This window comes from Bubalus bubalis, chromosome 9, assembly GCF_019923935.1.
Source record: "Bubalus bubalis isolate 160015118507 breed Murrah chromosome 9, NDDB_SH_1, whole genome shotgun sequence".
NCBI lineage: Eukaryota > Metazoa > Chordata > Mammalia > Artiodactyla > Bovidae > Bubalus > Bubalus bubalis.
In genome coordinates, this window is record NC_059165.1 from 50,665,793 (window position 1) to 50,684,296 (window position 18,504).

Genomic DNA, 18,504 nt, shown 5'->3' on the forward strand with positions numbered 1-18,504 from the left:
TGAGTTTTCCAAATTTGCTGGCATATTGAGTGCAGCACTTTCACAGCATAAACATAAAAGCTTTTGAGCAGCAAAGGGAGCCATAAGCAAAATGAAAAGACAATCCTCAGAATGGGAGAAAATATTTGCAAATGAAGCAACGAATAAGTGATTAATCTCAAAAATACACAAACAGCTCATGTACCCCAATATAAAAAAAATAAACAATCAAATAAAAAAAATGGGTGGAAGAGCTAAACAGACATTTCTCCAACAGCACTAATTATTACAGAAATGCGAATCTAAACTACAATGAGGTATCATCTCATACTGGTTAGAATTGCCATTATCAAAAAATCTACAAAAAATAAATACTGGAGAGGGTGTGGAGAAAAGGGAACCCACCACTCTGTTGGTTGGAATGTAAATTAGTGTAGCCACTGTGGAAAACAGTATGGAGGTTTCTTTAAACAATTAAAAATAGAACTACCCTATGATCCAGCAATCCCAATCTTGGGCATATATCCAGAGGAAACTATAATTAAAAAAGATACATGTGTCCCAGTGTTCACTGCAGCACTATTTACAATAGCCAGGATGTGGAAGCAACCTAAATATCCATTAACAGAGGAAACAAAAAAGAAGATGTGGTAATATACATGATAGACTATTACTCAGCCGTTAAAAAGAACCAAATAATGCCATTTGCAGCAACATGGATGGGCCTGAAGATTATCATACTAAGTGAAATAAGTCAGGCAGAGAAAGACAAATATCATATAGTATCACTTCCACACAGAATCTAAAAAAATAATATAAATACACTTTTTTATAAAACTGAAACAGACTCACAACCTTAGAAAACAAACTTATGGTTACCAAAGGGGAAAGGTCGGGGGGGGGGTGGGGGATAAATTTGGAATTGACATATACACACTATTTTGAGTTTGGAATTGACATATACACACTACTATATTTAAAATAGATAACCAACAAGGACCTACTGTATATCACAGGGAACTCTACCCTATTCTATTATAATCTAAATGGGAAAAGGCTTTGAAAAAGAAGATATATATATGCTGCTGCTGCTGCTGCTGCTGCTAAGTCACTTCAGTCGTGTCCGACTCTGTGCGACCCCATAGACGGCAGCCCACCAGGCTCCCCCGTCCCTGGGATTCTCCAGGCAAGAATACTGGAGTGGGTTGCCATTTCCTTCTCCAATGCATGAAAGTGAAAAGTGAAAGTGAAGTTGCTTAGTCATGTCCGACTCTTCGCGACCCTATGGACTGCAGCCTACCAGGCTCCTCTGCCCATTATACATGTGCATATATAACCGTAGTACTTTGCTTACAGTTGAAACTAACAAAACATTGTAAATCAACTATACTCCAATACAAAATAAAAATTAAAAAAGAAAACCACATAATTAAAATATACTCCATATAAGCTTCCATAGATAAATTAGGGAATATGTATATGAAATTTATTTGCTCAGTGAAGAGTCCAGTTAGATCCTGGGGAAAGAAATCTGGGACTTTACTTGATGGCAGAGGAAGTCAATCTCAGATGCATGAGGCTGAGGATAGTAGTACGTACTAAAATGAAAAGATCTGGCGGTTTCAACTGACCTTAAATTCAATATATATCAGTGGTGTGAAGTGATTCCTCAGGAAGTTAATTTAGTATCAGTCACATTAAAGAAATGTAGTCCTTGCTGTATTTGGCAGACCTTGAGAAATGTGGTCTGTTACGAGCATTATGCTTTAGGAATGATAGTGACAAACTGGAAAGAATCAGGGAGGAGACTCTAGGATGATTACACGAGTTGGAATCAATTCAGATGAAGCCCAGTTTCAGGACCTGCAATATAATCGGGTGTGGGAGAGACCTGACTGCAAGCACGTGTAGGGCAGCCGTGGGGAAAAGCAATCACAAAGAGCTCATAAAACCCCACGAGGACAAATCTAAAACCAGCAGGGGAAGTTACGGCTTAGAGGTCAAACATGCTCTAAACCCAAAGGCCAGTCCGATATCAGAATGGCTTCTCTGTGGAACAAGAAGCCTGGAAGGAAAGTTCAAAAAGTGGAGGCTGGAGTGGCATTAGTCAAGGACATGGGGGAGGGAGGGTGGCCTGGTATGAGAGGGCCCACAAGGCTCCTTCAGCCCAGTTCCTCTTTTCCTGCCACTAGTGAGCCTTCTTTGGGAATGCTTAGCTTGCTTGAGCAAAGGTTTAATGAATTATCCACGGGTAAGCTGTCACAATTAGAGGTTACCCAGCATCTTGCCTGGAGAATCTCAGGGACGGGGGAGCCTGGTGGGCTGTCGTCTATGGGGTCGCACAGAGTTGGACATGACTGAAGCGACTTAGCAGCAGCAGCAGCATCTGTCTGCTCCCAAATTACAAACCTTATTGAAGATGTATCTTCTCCCTTGTTAAACCTCGCCTCTGAGGACTCTCACCCTTATCTCAGAGCCATGCCAAATTTTAGCCATGACAGTTTTGCCCTTTCATTGGCTCTCAAATTGATTTATAGGCACAAACCAGGAGTCTTCTCAAATGTGTAAAGGAAACTTGCAGGATTGCCATTTTCCTTCTGGGTCAGCACTTCCACTCCAGGGTCTCCAGGCTCCCTCTCCCACCCTCTCCCACCACTCCCTATCCCACATCCCTTATTCTACCCTCTCGTCTCATGCCACACTGCTGAAGAGAGAATTCTTATAACCAGCTCAAGGAAGGTCTTTTTAGGCCTCTGTAGGTATCTTAACTGCCTATGTTTGTTTGTTCTGCCTGCCCTGTGGCATGTCCTGGGGTGAGAGTACGGCCAGGAATCTGAGAAGGGAGTTGGGAGACTGGGCCTCCTACCTTGACAGGTGAAGCATCTGATGTGGAAATGGTTATTGTGGACACGAACCACCTCCCCTTTGCAGGTGTCTCCACATCGGTAGCACTGGATGACATTGGAGCTGCCCCGGGGGCTGTAAGGATTCTGCTGATATGGAACTGTAGAAAGAAACAAAGAGATCACCATCCAGAAGGCTCTTTTCCTTTAAAAAGTCTGCCATAACACATGATTATAATATTAACTGGCAGAAAAAGCAGAAAGGGTGAGCATGATTAGCAAAGTACCTTTAATACATCATTAGGCTGAGTATGCCAAGCTAAGACATCTTTAAAAGGTGAGTGGCATTAAGACAAGAGTTTATAAATCTACTTAAGCAGGCAGAGACTTCTGAGTGAACATAACCTTTTCTTGTAATAATAGAGCCCAAATTCACAAATGAAAAATAAAAGACGAAGTAGAGTATTGCAAGATAAATGATCCAGAAATACCATTTCTTGGGAGATCTCTGGATTAATACCAAGCTCCAAAGGGAATTTAGGTCTTGCCATTGACTCATGGGTCTTGAGGAAAGGGGTGGCTGACTGCCTGCAACTAGCCTTTCTGTTGAGCAAGTTCCAGGTCTTCTCTGCCTCTCAGTTTACACATCTATGAAATGAGGATGCTCAATAGCGGCTGACTTTCTGAAAAAAAGGCACTCAAGTTGGAAGGAGGTTGATAACGTGACTTACCTTACAACTGCCTTTGAATAGCACTTTCCATAACATTGAGAACATTATCAAATGTGTGTAGTTGGGGGAAAGAGCTGGTGGAGACTATAAAGGGGCTGAAGTCACTGGGATGGCAGTGCTATGGTCAGCATTTGATGATACTGTAGACCTACACTTGCCTTTTGAGGCTACTGATCTCTTGCTTAGACTTTCTCATAGTTCCTTTTCTAGATTTTCTTTCCCTGGAATATACTTTGCATGACCATTCTATAAACTGGTCATCTAGTATTTATTAATGGTAGGAGCCTGTATAGAACATAAGTTTCAGGGTCAGAAGGGATATTGATAGCTGTCTGGTCCAACCTCTATATATAAACTGTTGAGACAACATTGGGAGTGAGGAACCCAATCTTCTCTTTTGGAGGAAGCCCCTAGGGGTCCTGGGGAAAGAATCACTCAACTCCTCAATTCTTACTCAAGGCTGAAGTAATTGTCCACAAATTTATGCTCATATCCTATTAGGAGAAGGCCCACTCTTGTCCTAATTTTAAAGATGACCACTTGATTGGAGGGGAGGGGAATTGGTGTCTGTCATTTAGACGTGTAGACTTTCTGGCTAAACTCTGAATAAGCATAAGTTAAAACTGTACTCAAAGAAATTTTTAACTGCCAAGGAACCTAAAGAACACCTAGATCAAGGGTTCTTGACCTTGTGTGGTAACTGTTATGTCTGTTTATTGAAATTTGAGTCTTTTATTCTTGGCACATGGAGGACTACACATAGTGTCTTGCTTGACAACGAAACGTGAATGAAAATTGTGTGTCAGTTCCAATTGGAAGCCCTAGGAGCCAGTATGGGATCTGCCATATTGCCTTTCCCATAGCCCAGCGACCAGTGATATCCCAGATGGTGTGCAGGATGCAGCAGCTTGGATTCCTGATGGAGAAGTCCTGGAACAGAGCTCTAAGCTAACCCAGGATGAACGTCGATCATGAGCAAGGAGGAATTTTTGTTGTCATAGCCTCTAAGGCTTTTTTTTTTTTTAACTGCAGCATACCCTGATACACCTGATATCTAATATTTCTAATGAAACATAAAATTTGGTGTTATACACATTATACTATAGTTTTCTTCAGATTCTCAAAGACGATCTCCACAACTGATCTCATGTTCCTTACACTTTTTGAAGACAAGGAACAGAAATGCCGGACTTTCAATTACCTCCCACATCTTGAACCGTAAGTGCACCAAAGGGCAAAAAGCTGGTGGATTATCCCTGAAACTGATAATACTGACAAATTTTATCTGAGGTGGGAGAATAATAAAAAAAACTTCTTTTTTTAATCTGAGGTGGGAGAATAAAGAAAAAAACTTCTTTTTCTCAAGAAGTTTATGCTCTTTATTTAAAGTTTCTTTTTCCGGTCTTAAATTTAAGACAAAAGTTAAACAAGTTAGCTAGTTAACTAAATCATTAATTAACTTAGAAAATGAGTTAATACATGTAAAGCATTTAAAAAGTTCATGAAATATTCCACAAATATATTTCAGGGCTCCACTGGTATCTTGACCATCATATCCTCCCCAGAGCTCAGAGCAATCCTTTCCCACTCCCATAAGGTCCACAAACATTCTCCTTGGTCTTATTATTATTTTTTTTTTTTTGCTTCTTTTTCTAATTCCTGCTCAGTGTCCCCTGAAAAATATTTCATTCTCCCATCTTCCCCAAATTTTTGAGAAAAATATAGATTCTGTTTATATAAGCAATGTAATGATCTACTATTGCTGAGGGAAATAAAACTGTGAGTCTGAAAATAAAATAAGAAAAAATAGTATAATCACCACCATCAATGATGAGAGCTCTTGAAAGGATCCAAAAGTCTCTCCAGAATCACTATACAAATTTCATCTACCTCTTCTCTGTTTTTTTAAATTTTTAATCTGTTTTTTTTCATAGTCAACAAGAGAGTCCAATATGTAGTACTTGGGTCCAATTTCAAAAATGACACAATGATCTAGGTTTGTTTCCAAGGCAAACCATTCAATATTACAGTAATCCAAATCTATGCCCCAACCATTAATGCTGGAGAAGATGAACTTCAACAGTTTTATGAAGACCTACAAGACCTTCTAGAACTAACACCAAAAAAGATGTCCTTTTCATCGTCAGTTCAGTTCAGTTGCTCAGTCGTGTCTGACTCTTTGTGACCCCATGGACTGAAGCACGCCAGGCTTCCCTGTCCTTCACCAACTCCTGGAGCCTACTCAAACTCGTGTCCATTGACTTGGTGATGCCATCCAACCATCTCATCCTCTGTCGTCCCCTTCTCCTCTTGCCTTCAATCTTTCCCAGCATCAGGGTCTTTTCCAATGAGTCGGTTCTTCACATTGGGTGGCCAAAGTATTGGAGTTTCAGCTTTAGCATCAGTCCTTCCAATGAATACTCAGGACTGATTTCCTTTAGGATGGACTGGTTGGATCTCCTTGCAGTCCAAGGGACTCTCAAGAGTCTTCTCCAACACCACAGTTCAGAAGCATCAGTTTTTCAGCACTCAGCCTTTCTTATGGTCCAACCCTCACATCCATACATGACTACTGGAAAAACTATAGCTTTGACTAGACAGATCTTTGTTGGCAAAGTAATGTCTCTGTTTTTTAATAGGCTGTCTAGGTTGGTCATAGCTTTTCTTCCAAGGAGCAAGCATCTTTTAATTTCATGGCTGCAGTCACCATTTGCAGTGATTTTGGAGCCCCCCAAAATAAAATCTCTCACCATTTACATTGTTTTCCCATCTATTTGCCATGAAGTGATGTGACTGGATGCCATGATCTTTTCATCATAGGTGACTGGAATGAAAAAGTAGGTAGTTCAGAGTTAAGCTGGAGTAATAGGCAAGTTTGACTTTGGAGTACAAAATGAAGCAGGGCAAAGGCTAACAGAGTTTTGCCAAGAGAATGCACCAGTTATAGCAAACACCCTCTTCAACAACACAAGAGATAACTCTACATATGGACATCACCAGATGGTCAATACCGAAATCAGATTGATTATATTCTTTGTAACAGAAGATGGAGAAGCTCTATACAGTCAGCAAAAACAAGACTGGAAGCTGACTGTGACTCAAATCATGAGCTCCTTATTGCAAAATTCAGACTTAAATTAAGGAAAGTAGGGAAAACCATTAGGCCATTCAGGTATGAGCTAAATCAAACCTATGATTGTACAGTGAAAGTGACAAATAGATTCAAGGGATTAGATCTAATAGAGTGCCTGAAGAACTATGGACGGAAGTTAGAGACATTGTACAGGAGACAGGGATCAAGACCATCCCCAAGAAAAAGAAATTCGAAAAGGCAAAATGGTTGTCTGAGGAGGCCTTACAAATAGCTGAGAAAAGAAGTGAAAGGCAAAGGAGAAAAGGAAGGATATACACATCTGAATGCAGAGTTCCAAAGAATAGCAAGCAGAGATAAGAAAATCTTCTTAAGAGAGCAATGGAAAGAAATAGAGGAAAACAATAGAAAGGGAAAGACTAGCAATCTCATCAAGAAAATTAGAGATACCAAGGGAACATTTCATGGAAAGATGGGCACAATAAAGGACAGAAACATTATGGACCTAACAGAAGCAGAAGATATTAAGAAGAGGTAGTAAGAATACCAGGAGAACTGTACAAAAAAGGTCTTAATGACTCAGATAACCATGATGGTGTGATCACTCACATAGAGCCAGACATCCTGGAGTGTGAAGTCATGTGAGCCTTAGGAAGCATCACTACAAACAAAGCTAGTGGAGGTGATGGAATACCAGCTGAGCTATTTCAAATCCTAAAAGATGATGCTGTTGAAGTGCTACACTCAATATGCCAGCAAATTTGGAAAACTCAGCCGTTACCACAGGACTGGAAAAGGTCAGTTTTCATTTCAGTCACAAAGAAGCAATGCCAAAGAATGTTCAGACTACCACACAATTCTGCTCATTCCACATGATAGCAAGGTAATGCTCAATATCCTTCAAGCTAGGCTTCAACAGTATGTGAACTGAGAATTTCCAGATGTACTAGGTGGATTTAGAAAAGGCAGAGGACTCAGAAGTCAAATTGTAAACATCTGTTGGATCATAGAAAAAGCAAGAGAATTTCAGAAAAACATCTACTTCTGTTTCATTGACTAAGCTAAAGCCTTCTGTGCATCACAACAAACTGTGGAAAATTCTTCGAGAGATGGGAATACCACTTTACCTGCCTCCTGAGAAACCTGTATGTAAGTCAGGAAGCAACACTTAGAACTGGACATGGAACAATGGACTTGTTCAAATTGGGAAAGGAGTATGTCAAGGCTGCATACTGTCACCCTGCTTATTTAACTCATAAGCAGAGTACATCATGAGAAATGCCGGGCTGGATGAAACACAAGCTGGAATCAAGATTGCAGAAGAAACAACCTCAGACATGCAGATGACGCCACCCTTACAGCAGAAAGTGAAGAGGAACTAAAGAGCTTCCTGATGAAGGTGAAAGAGGACAGTGAAAAAACTGGTTTAAATCGCAACATTCAAAAAACGAAGATCATGACATCTGCTCCCAGCATTTCGTGGCTAATAGATGGGGAAAGAATGGAAAGAGTGACCGACTTTATTTTCTTGGGCTCCAAATCACTTTGGACAGTGACTGAAGCTATGAAATTAAAAGATGTTTGCTCCTTGGAAGAAAAGCTACAATGAACCTAGACAATGTTCTAAAAAGCAGAGACAAAGGTCTGTCTAGTCAAAGCTATGGTTTTTCAAGTAGTCATGTTTGGATGTGAGAGTTGAACCATAAAGAAAGCTGAGTGCCAAAAAATTGATGCTTTCAAACTGTGGTGTTGAAGAAGACTCTTCAGGGTCCCTTGAACTGCATGGAGATGAAGCCAGTCAAACCTAAAGGAAATCAACCCCAAATATTCATTGGAAGGACTGATGCTGAAGCTCCAATACTTTGGCCACCAGATATGAAGAGCTGCCTCACTGGAAAAGACCCTGATGCTGGGAAAGATTGAAGGCAGGAGAAGAGGGCAACAGAGGATGAGATGGTTGGATGGCATCATTGATTCTATGGATATGAGTTTGAGCAAACTCTGGGAGATAGTTAAGGACAGGGAAGTCTGGTGCACTATAGTCCATGGATTTGCAAAGAGCTCAATATGCCAGCAAATTTGGAAAACTCAGCAGTGGCCACAGGACTGGAAAAGGTCAGTTTTCATTCCAATCCCAAAGAAAGGCAATGCCAAAGAATGCTCAAACTACCACACAATTGCACTCATCTCACATGCTAGTAAAGTAATGCTCAAAATTCTCCAAGCCAGGCTTTAGCAATATGTGAATCGTGAACTTCCTGATGTTCAAGCTGGTTTTAGAAAAGGCAGAGGAACCAGAGATCAAATTGCCTACATCCGCTGGATCATGGAAAAAGCAAGAGAGTTCCAGAAAAACATCTACTTCTGCTTTATTGACTATGCCAAAGCCTTTGACTGTGTGGATCACAATAAACTGTGGAAAATTCTGAAAGAGATGGGAATATCAGACCACCTGACCTGCCTCTTGAGAAATCTGTATGCAGGTCAGGAAGCAACAGTTAGAACTGGACATGGAACAACAGACTGGTTGCAAATAGGAAAAGGAGTACGTCAAGGCTGTATATTGTCACCCTGCTTATTTAACTTCTATGCAGAGTACATCATGAGAAACGCTGGGCTGGAAGAAACACAAGCTGGAATCAAGATTGCTGGGAGAAATATCAATAACCTCAGATATGCAGATGACACCACCCTTATGGCAGAAAGTGAAGAGGAACTCAAAAGCCTCTTGATGAAAGTGAAAGAGGAGAGTGAAAAAGTTGGCTTAAAGCTCAACATTCAGAAAACGAAGATCATGGCATCTGGTCCCATCACTTCATGGGAAATAGATGGGGAAACAGTGGAAACAGTGTCAGACTTTATTCTGGGGGGCTCCAAAATCACTGCAGATGGTGACTGCAGCCATGAAATTAAAAGACGCTTACTCCTTGGAAGGAAAGTTATGACCAACCTAGATAGCATATTCAAAAGCAGAGACATTACTTTGCCAACAAAGGTCCGTCTAGTCAAGGCTATGGTTTTTCCTGTGGTCATGTATGGATGTGAGAGTTGGACCATGAAGAAGGCTGAGCGCCGAAGAATTGGTGCTTTTGAACTGTGGTGTTGGAGAAAACTCTTGAGATTCCCTTGTACTGCAAGGAGATCCAACCAGTCCATTCTGAAGGAGATCAGCCCTGGGATTTCTTTGGAAGGAATGATGCTGAAGCTGAAACTCCAGTACTTTGGCCACCTCATGTGAAGAGTTGACTCACTGGAAAAGACTCTGATGCTGGGAGGGATTGGGGGCAGGAGGAGAAGGGGACGCCAGAGGATGAGATGGCTGGATGGCATCACTGACTCGATGGACGTGAGTCTGAGTGAACTCTGGGAGTTGGTGATGGACAGGGAAGCCTGGCGTGCTGTGATTCATGGGGTCGCAAAGAGTCGGACACAACTGAGCGACTGAACTGAACTGGACACAACTAAGTGACTGAACAACAACATTTATTTATTATTTTTGGTCTTTTGGCCACACTGAGCAGCATGCAGGATGATTCCTGGACCAGGATTGAACCTGGGCCTCCACAGTAAAAGCACTGAATCCTAACCACCTGGCCACCAGGGAATTCTCTCATCTACCTCTTCTAATTGATCTCAACATATTTCTCAAGAACCAGATTACAAGATCAATTAATTTTTTGTGATTTGATTTTCTAGGAAGATTGTTTAGTGATCCTGGTTTTCAGTCAAAACTCAATCTTTGAACCATTCAGATAAAAGCCATAAAATCAGAGAGGTGATGGATTGGGAAAACAGACCTTTGGGGGCAGAGTAGCCTTGGGCTCCCTGCCCTAACTCTACTGCTTCGTTCAGCATGAGGGTGCTGTTTCAGTGATCCTGACTATGACTGGAGTCCACAAATGTCTTATGTTTATAAATAGTCCCATAAACAGAAATGCATGCATCCACAGTCAAATAAATAAATTAAAAAAAAAAATGGGACGTCCCTGGTGGTCCAATGGCTGACTCCGAGTTCCCAATTCAGTGGGCCCAGGTTTGATCTCTGGTCAGGGAACTAGACCCCACATGCTGTAACTAAGAGTTCGCATGCTGCAACTAAAGATCCCGTGTGCCCCAACTAAGATCAAAGATCCCATGCTGCAACTAAGACCTGGCACAGACAAATAAATATTAAAAAAAAATTAATACATGCATCATTGGTTCAAGTTCTTCCAGATTGCTGATGTAAGCCGTGACTATAAATGGGCAGCAGATGTGTAAGATTTGAGCTTACAGACATTTTCTTATTCAGACAGTGCCAGTAGGAACTGTGGGGGTCAAGGGAAGTGCAACTGAGATATGCTACATCTGCTCTTGCCCTGGAAGCCACCTCGTTTCCAGTAAGATTTTGTTGTACTCTTGGTTAAGTCAGCAACTTAATCTAATGAGTGTATGGGGGGGTGGGGGCGGGGTTGTCATTTCTTCCTTCCAATCTGTAACACCCTCTGAAACTCTAAAATTTTATTGTTGATTTTCTGCTGGCTATTATTTCCATTAAGTTTTATTTCAGAAAGTACTAAAATTCAGTCATGTGATTTATAACATTTATCTTATGGGCCAATAACTTTTGAATTCCAAATTGACTTATACATGAAGTTTTGAGCTGCTTCATGCTAGGAACTGCCTATCTTTTAAAGCAACATTGGAGAGCAGGACATTAGCTCTTCAAAGCCTCAAAGGACATTTGCTCTTCTCACTTGTTAAATAATCCATGAAGTTAACAAGTTTAGACATATGGGTCATATGACATATTTCTAAAAGGCAGGAACCTCTAGCTTCTGTTTTATGCTACTAGGATACACTTTGTTATCCAGGAGAGACATTTCCAATTACTGGTTCCTAAGCAGTGATGTCCAATAGAATTTTCTGAGCTATGAAAATGTTCTATATCTACACTGTCCAATGTAATAATTATTAGCCATATGTGGCTGCTGGGCACTTAAAATATGGCTAGTGTGACTATGGTACTGAATTTTTAATTTTGTTAATTTTAATTAATATAAATTTACATTGAAATAGCCTCATGTGACCAATGGTCATCAAATTGGACATTTTTGCAGCCTTATAGTTTCACAAATGGAACACCAGGCATTAAGAATGAAGAAAAAGAAATTAAACTTGGTTGAATCCTGTTTATACAAAAATCACATGTACAAATTAATTTAGGAATACCACCTCACACTTAAATTATTCCTTTATATCCCTGAAGAGTTTTAAAGTTGTATTTAAAAAATTATTTGCAATAAGAATCAGTTACACACAGATTCACCCATTCTGAATTTGATCTGCATACTACAGGTTCTGAGCAGAGAAATAAATACTGATTTTTTAAAAGCACATTTTCTTCAGGCACTGTAAGACTTAATCTTAAGAACAATTAAGATGAAGACTGTTCTAAAATTAAGAACAATCTTAATCTTTCCAAGAATGAAAAAAAGAGAATCAGTTGTCAATGGCTGTCAGAATAATTTTTTAAGAAAGAAAATCAGCTGGTCAGTACCTGTGAGATTAAAAATTAAGGTTCTACGTGCTTACCAAATCTTTAGTGTTCTATGAGAAAATACGTCTTAATTCCACAACTGAATTTGTGAGTAAAGCTCTTTCCCAAATGCTACCAAGGAAGTTTAAAACTGCTGGAGCTAAACAACAGACTGGAAAGGGAGGGGTGACCGCCCCTCAGGAGTTAAAACAGGAGCACAACAGTTGAACACAGCAGGAGACAAATTGCAGCGTCCGGTTCCTCCTGGCTCTTCCTTGCTCCCTGTCATTCCTCAGTTCATGCTTCTCTCTCTGACAGGTACTGCTGGGGGTAACCCGGGTTCCAATTCCCTTTCTGCTGTCACCTAGTTTGCAGTCCATGGGGTCGCTGAGGGTCGGACACGACTGAGCGACTTCACTTTCACTTTTCACTTTCATGCATTGGAGAAGGAAATGGCAACCCACTCCAGTGTTCTTGCCTGGAGAATCCCAGGGACAGGGGAGCCTGGTGGGCTGCTGTCTATGGGGTCGCACAGAGTCGGACACGACTGAAGCGACTTAGCAGCAGCAGCAGCAGTTTTTTACAGGATTGCAAAATCTTGCAACTTTTCTGGCTTCAATTCCTTCCTTAGTTGTCAAGAAGATTGGACAAAATGATTTAAAATATCTCTTCCAATCAAAAACTGCTTCTGTCTCTGTGTGTTCTTTTCTGTGCCTCTCTCCTTCCCTCCACCTTTTCTTTTCTCCTCTACCTGGTCCCACCTTTAAACTAGACTGTGCTGCCTGTTATCAGATTTATTAGTCTCTCTTAAAAGCAGATAATAGCATGATTCTTCATAAATAACACAACCTAAGTCAAATGTTCTCTCTACTGATGTGGCGCCGGAACACATTTTTTTTCCTCTCCTGAGGGTCACTTGATTTTGTAGGTAAAAGTGTCCCCACATTCTAACTGAGTCATCTTTAAAGAATCTTTAAAAGATATTATAGAAGCACCTATGTAATGCTGGGGTATAATTAAAAGAGTGACAAAACTGACATGGAGATAGTATAACAACTGTGAATAACTGGCTGGAGGTGTAATAAAAACAGTGGAGCTTCTGTCTGAACAGTGAAACATCAAGCAGAGAATCAACTGGTTCAGCAATGAGCTTTCTGTAGCCCAGGGCCCCAGAAAACAATCGAGTGCGGCAGCTGGCATGAGCCGCCCAGCTCCCAAAGTACCCTTAGTGTGTTAACAGGTATTCGCTAAAGACCCAGGAGGAGATTCAAGTGAGGATCCATGCATTTCACAGGTAGAAAGCTATCTGCCTGGGTCTGGATATAAGAGCTGTCTGGTAGTTCAGAACAGGGCCCTTCGGTTTGATTTTGGAGTTGAATCAGAACGCATGCACCAATCCTGTTTCCTCTAGTAAGACCAGAGAGACGCGGGTTCCCTGTGTGGCAAGGGGTGCTAAGAAGCTAGAGGCACAGAAGTTAAGAGTGTGGATGCTAGAGTCAGGAAGGCTGCATTTATGGCCCAGTCCTGCCACTCACTCACTGTGTGAACTTGGCCAAATCACGTGACACTGCTCTCAGTCTGCTCATCTCTAAAGTGGGAATAACTCTGGTCCTTTGTGAGTATTAAATTACCTAAATGATACGCAGATGCTTAGTACGCTGGCTGGCATGTCACTTGGGCTCCGTAAAGTATAAGCAATAATTAATATTAAAGAATCCTCAGGGCTTCCCTGGTGGTTCAGTGGTTGGGAATCTGCCTTGAAATGTAGGGGACACCAGTTCAATCCCTGGTCCAGGAGAATCCCACATGCCTTGGAGCAACGAAGCCCGTGCATGACAACTGAGCCAGTACTCTCGAGCCTGTGAGCCACTACTGAAGCCTGGAGCCTGTGCTCCACAGCAAGAGAAGCCACTGCAACGAGAAGCCTGCACAGAGCAACAAAGATCCACCACAACCAAAAAATAAATAAATAAATAAATAGACCTTTAAAAGAAAACAAAAAAGAATCCTTAAAGTCATGTACCCCAACTGCTATTCAATGCAGGAGTTCTTTCTAAGTTACTACGCCTACCAGCTTGCCACTGAGCTTTGCTTGAGCATTATTAAATCTGTTTTTGGACCAGTTCAGCTTGGGCAAAGGTTTTCGGGTTTTCCCTCCCTGCTGACTGTCAAGAGAAAAGCCGTTGGCTGCAGCCCATCCCACTGTAGGCACCTCCTTTTACCTCCCCAATCTCCAAGTTTTTTCTGTTTATAGATTTCTTTGAGCTGCAGAGGTGGGTGGCTGACATGCTTTTGATATATTCTGCAGAGGAATGTGTGAACTGGGTGTTTCCTGTAGTGGGAATGAAAGGTTATGATCTATGTTGTCCTGGGGTGGTGTATTTTGGGCACATCTGCTGTTTCCAGGGGGATGTGTTAGCGTGCTTGTCCTCTGTGCATGCTTCGAGTAAGTGAGTAATTTGTTTCCTGAAAACTCCGATAGGGAGACTATGAGAGCTGTTTTTGGTAACCCCTTGGGGTCAAGCATATGTCATCTGATTGTGTCATTAACATCTCTGTTCCTCCCACGAATACCTGGAACCAGACTCTAAGCACTGAGGTTTAATATTACAACAGGTGAGCTGTGGGTTAGTGTTCCAAGATGCAGAAACATAGGAGGGAGTTTGGAATGGAAGGTATGCATGAAGAAAATGGAGGGGTAAATGAGTAAGGATAATAACAGCTAATATTTAGAGAGTGGTTACTCCAATAGAAACTGTTGCAATTTACATATGTCATCTCACAGAGTTTTCCATAATTCTGGAGGAGCTATTATCTTTATTTTACAAATATATTATCTTTATTCTACATATTTTATTATCTTTATTTTACAAATGAGGAAACAGAGGCCCAGAGAGCTGAGGTCAGTTGTCCAAGGTCATACAGTTAGTAAATGGTAGAGGCAGGATTTGAACCCAGGCAGTCTGACTCTAGAACCTGTGTTCTCACTACTGAGCCCTACTGCCTGCCATGCAAAAGAGCCAACAGCAGCTGCCTCTAGGGAGAAATCAGGCTATGGGGGAGGTAAAAAGGCACCTAATTTCTTTCCCTCAATAGCAACCATCCATTACTTAGCTAAATATTTATATGTGTGTGTGTGTGTGTGTGTCTACATATGTGTATATGTGTATTTGGGCTTCCCTGGTGGCTCAGACATTAAAGAATCTTCCTGCAATGTAGGAGACCCAGGTTTGATCCCTGGGTCGGGAAGATCCTCTGGAGAAGGGAATAGCTACCCATTCTGGTATTCTTGCCTGGGAAATTCCATGAACAGAGGAGCCTAGAGGGCTACAGTGAATGGAGACACAATTGAGTGACTAACGCTTTCACTTTTTTTCGTATGTGTATTTATGCATATATAATGGCCTATAGATTTTACAAAGCTTTAAGAATAATGATGGCGGGTACTTGAGTGCAGATCAGGAAACCAAGAAGAGTCATCCTGAGTTTCTGGCAGATGATGAGGAAGCTGTGATTGCTGTCCCCAGGCCAGGGGGTGTCAGCCTTGAGCAGCTTCCCTGGAGTGGGCAGGTACAGCTTGACAGGTGTGCGTTGCGGGTACCCTGGGACAGGCAGGCTCTGCAGGTGCCAGCAGCTGTGGAGGACAGAGGCAGGCACCCTCTGGGAACCTCACAGATGGCCCTGCCTTGGCCACAATTTCCGGAATCAGCAGGTCAGTAGAACAGTCTGTCATCCCAAGACGATATTGTAAAACCTTTGCTGCAACGGAAAGTCCTCCAGAGCCTCCCTCTGCCAGGCTCCTCAGCATGTACTGTGGTCAGAGTGAAGCTGGCAACACAGTTCATACCGCTTTCTCCAGCAACATGTTGTCAGGACATGTGTCAGAACCACATGCTCTTGGCCAGACAGACTGCTCTTGCCTGACAGCCAGCTGCCACGCTACAGCGACAGCAGAGAGGATCTGGGCTAGACCCGGACGGCCTTCCCCAGGGTGAGCATCACGGGCCAAGAGGCTGGAGCTGCAGTCCATGAAGGGATGGATGGATAGATTTCTCACTTGTGAGTGAAATTAACTCAATAAAATGAGAATGGCATACTGGTTATTCATTTGCAAATTTAGAAAGTCGGCTCAGGTATAATGCCATAGAGTTAACTTTTTACTTTTTTTGTTTTTAACCTTTTACTTTTTTAAACCCCAAACTGTGTACTTTCAATTGAAGTCAAAGATTCAAAACAAACAAACCAAACTCAATTCTTCCTTATAACCAACTTGGTTCCTATTTCAAGACAAGCAGAAGCTAAGTTTGGGTTGGTTTGCCCCTCTGCCCTCGTGCTCGCTCCCCTCCCCTCATCTTGGTCACTGGGGCTGTGTCCCTGCCTTGGCTCAGAGGGCAGGTAGCACACAGCCTCTTTCTAAGGACTCAATGAGATCTGTGTATTCTCTTCTTTCCCTGAGATCCTTCTCCCCAGTTCTGGGCCAGGGAATCAAGTTTGTTAGCTGTAGGGTAAAGGAGCCCTTTCTCCCCTCCCTAATTCACGGTTTCTTCAGAATATTTAGCTTTGTAATAAACCCTTCCTGTTCTAAGGGCACAGACGTCTGAGATTCAAAAGCCAGGAAGCGATCCCTTTTGTCTCTGCCTGCTGTCCATCCAGTCCCTGAGGCAGCGCTCCCAGAATGAAGGGAAGCCTCAGGAAGGTCGGGAGGGGGAAATACCAGTTAATGTTTCAAAAATATCGTCTTGCCACACTTGGTCATGGGGTTTTACGAGTATAATATACAGAGCTGTGTAAGAATGACTGAGGAACAGACAAGATTTGATGGAGAAAGGGGAAAAATCCCAGCCTGTGGTGGTTATCCCACTTTGGAGTGGCTCCTGTTAATCAACACCAATTCTCTTGTCACTGCTGACTCTGTCCTCAATACCTTGACCAAGTCCCCGGTCAGGGATGCTGAGGAGCCATGAAAATAGCTAACAACAGCTAACATGAATTAGGTAAAAAATTACTATGTGCCAGGCCTTGTGGGTCACACCTATCATCTCATTTACTTTTCACAGCCACTCCATGAGACAGACACTATAGGATCGATCTTGTATTTTATATATGGGGAAACTGAGGCACGGAGAGGTCAATCTGCCTGAAGCCACACCACATGTACACGGGAGAGTTAGGGTGCAGATAGGCATCAGGAGGCCTAGGAGATGCTCAGTTTTCTCTCCTATCCTCGGGGCATCCCCAGCAGGGTCTCCTCTGCGCAGCAAGCCTCTCCTGAGAGAAATAAGGGGATGTGCCAGGCACCCCCAACAGGGAGAATGGTACTGCCCTGTGCTGTGGCCTTGTGGCACCCTCTCCTTATCTGAAAAATACTATTTGGGTTTTGTCTGGGGCCCTGGAAACCATGTTGGAAATAGAGGAACTTCAGGAAGCCAGCGATTGTCTTTGCACTTTGAGTGACTCAGTCCCTCGGCCTCTGGGCCAGAGGTTTAAATACTTATACAATGTTTACTCCCCGAGACTCTGGCAGGCCATCGAGCTCTGATAGGTTATGGGGAAATCCAAGGAATAGCAGCTGTCACCTGGGTTCCCCTTTATTTCAGGTTTTTAGTATCACAGCAGAGAGCACAGAGAAAACATCTGTATATCTGGAGGTTTCTCTCCCCAACCCCCGACTTTAAGCTATGAACCCTTTATTGAAATGATGAGCCGGCCACTAGGCTATATTGATTCTATTCCAAACCATGCTTGGAATGCAAACACACGATGACCTGGTGGCCATTCAGGGAAATCCCCCACACCAGGGCTGCCCGGCTTTGGCTGTGGCTCCCAGACGAGGTTTACTTGTGAGGCCTGGTGTTGTTTTTTCAGTCCTTCCAGATCACCATGGTTCCTACCTCTTCCTTTTGCCTCACCTCTGGTCAGCTTCTCTCCTATGTTACCATGTGCTTGAAGGCCCAGGTGTGATTCCTGCCTAGGGCTCCAGAGGTGCTGTGACTGCCTGTGGGTAGGGCCTGGAGAGCCATCTGCTTGGAATCCCCAGTCTCCCCAGCGTAGCCCCCAGGGCACTTCTTGCCCCATCTCATCACATTCACAGATACAGACTTGAGGCTCAGAGAAGGGAGGAACTTGCTCAGGGCCCCCACCATGCTGGCCATACCAGGACCAGCAGGAAAACACCTTGTTTCAGATCAGGGACCGTTTGCAGGGCAGGTCAAAATGAGGTGTAGGTGACATAGGTCAGGTAATACTCATAGGCAGCCCATGCAGCCTCAATTCTGAAAAAATATGTCTCCCGGAGACCAGAGACCTCCTCTTTGGTATCTAAGGTGCTTGTCCCATTGCTCA

The 18,504-nt window shown here is 42.6% G+C and overlaps 1 protein-coding gene across 8 annotated transcripts in view; it reads right to left on the minus strand.

Annotated features, from left to right (window-relative positions):
* ABLIM3 (actin binding LIM protein family member 3) overlaps window positions 1–18,504 on the minus strand; it is a 137,958-nt gene that overhangs the window by 87,177 nt on the left and 32,277 nt on the right. For all 8 annotated transcript variants that reach the window (XM_025292448.3, XM_044947494.2, XM_044947493.2 and 5 more), the window contains one exon: window positions 2,846–2,983. In XM_025292448.3, coding sequence (XP_025148233.1) covers window positions 2,846–2,983 — 138 coding nt within the window. The remainder of the gene's footprint in view (window positions 1–2,845; window positions 2,984–18,504) is intronic.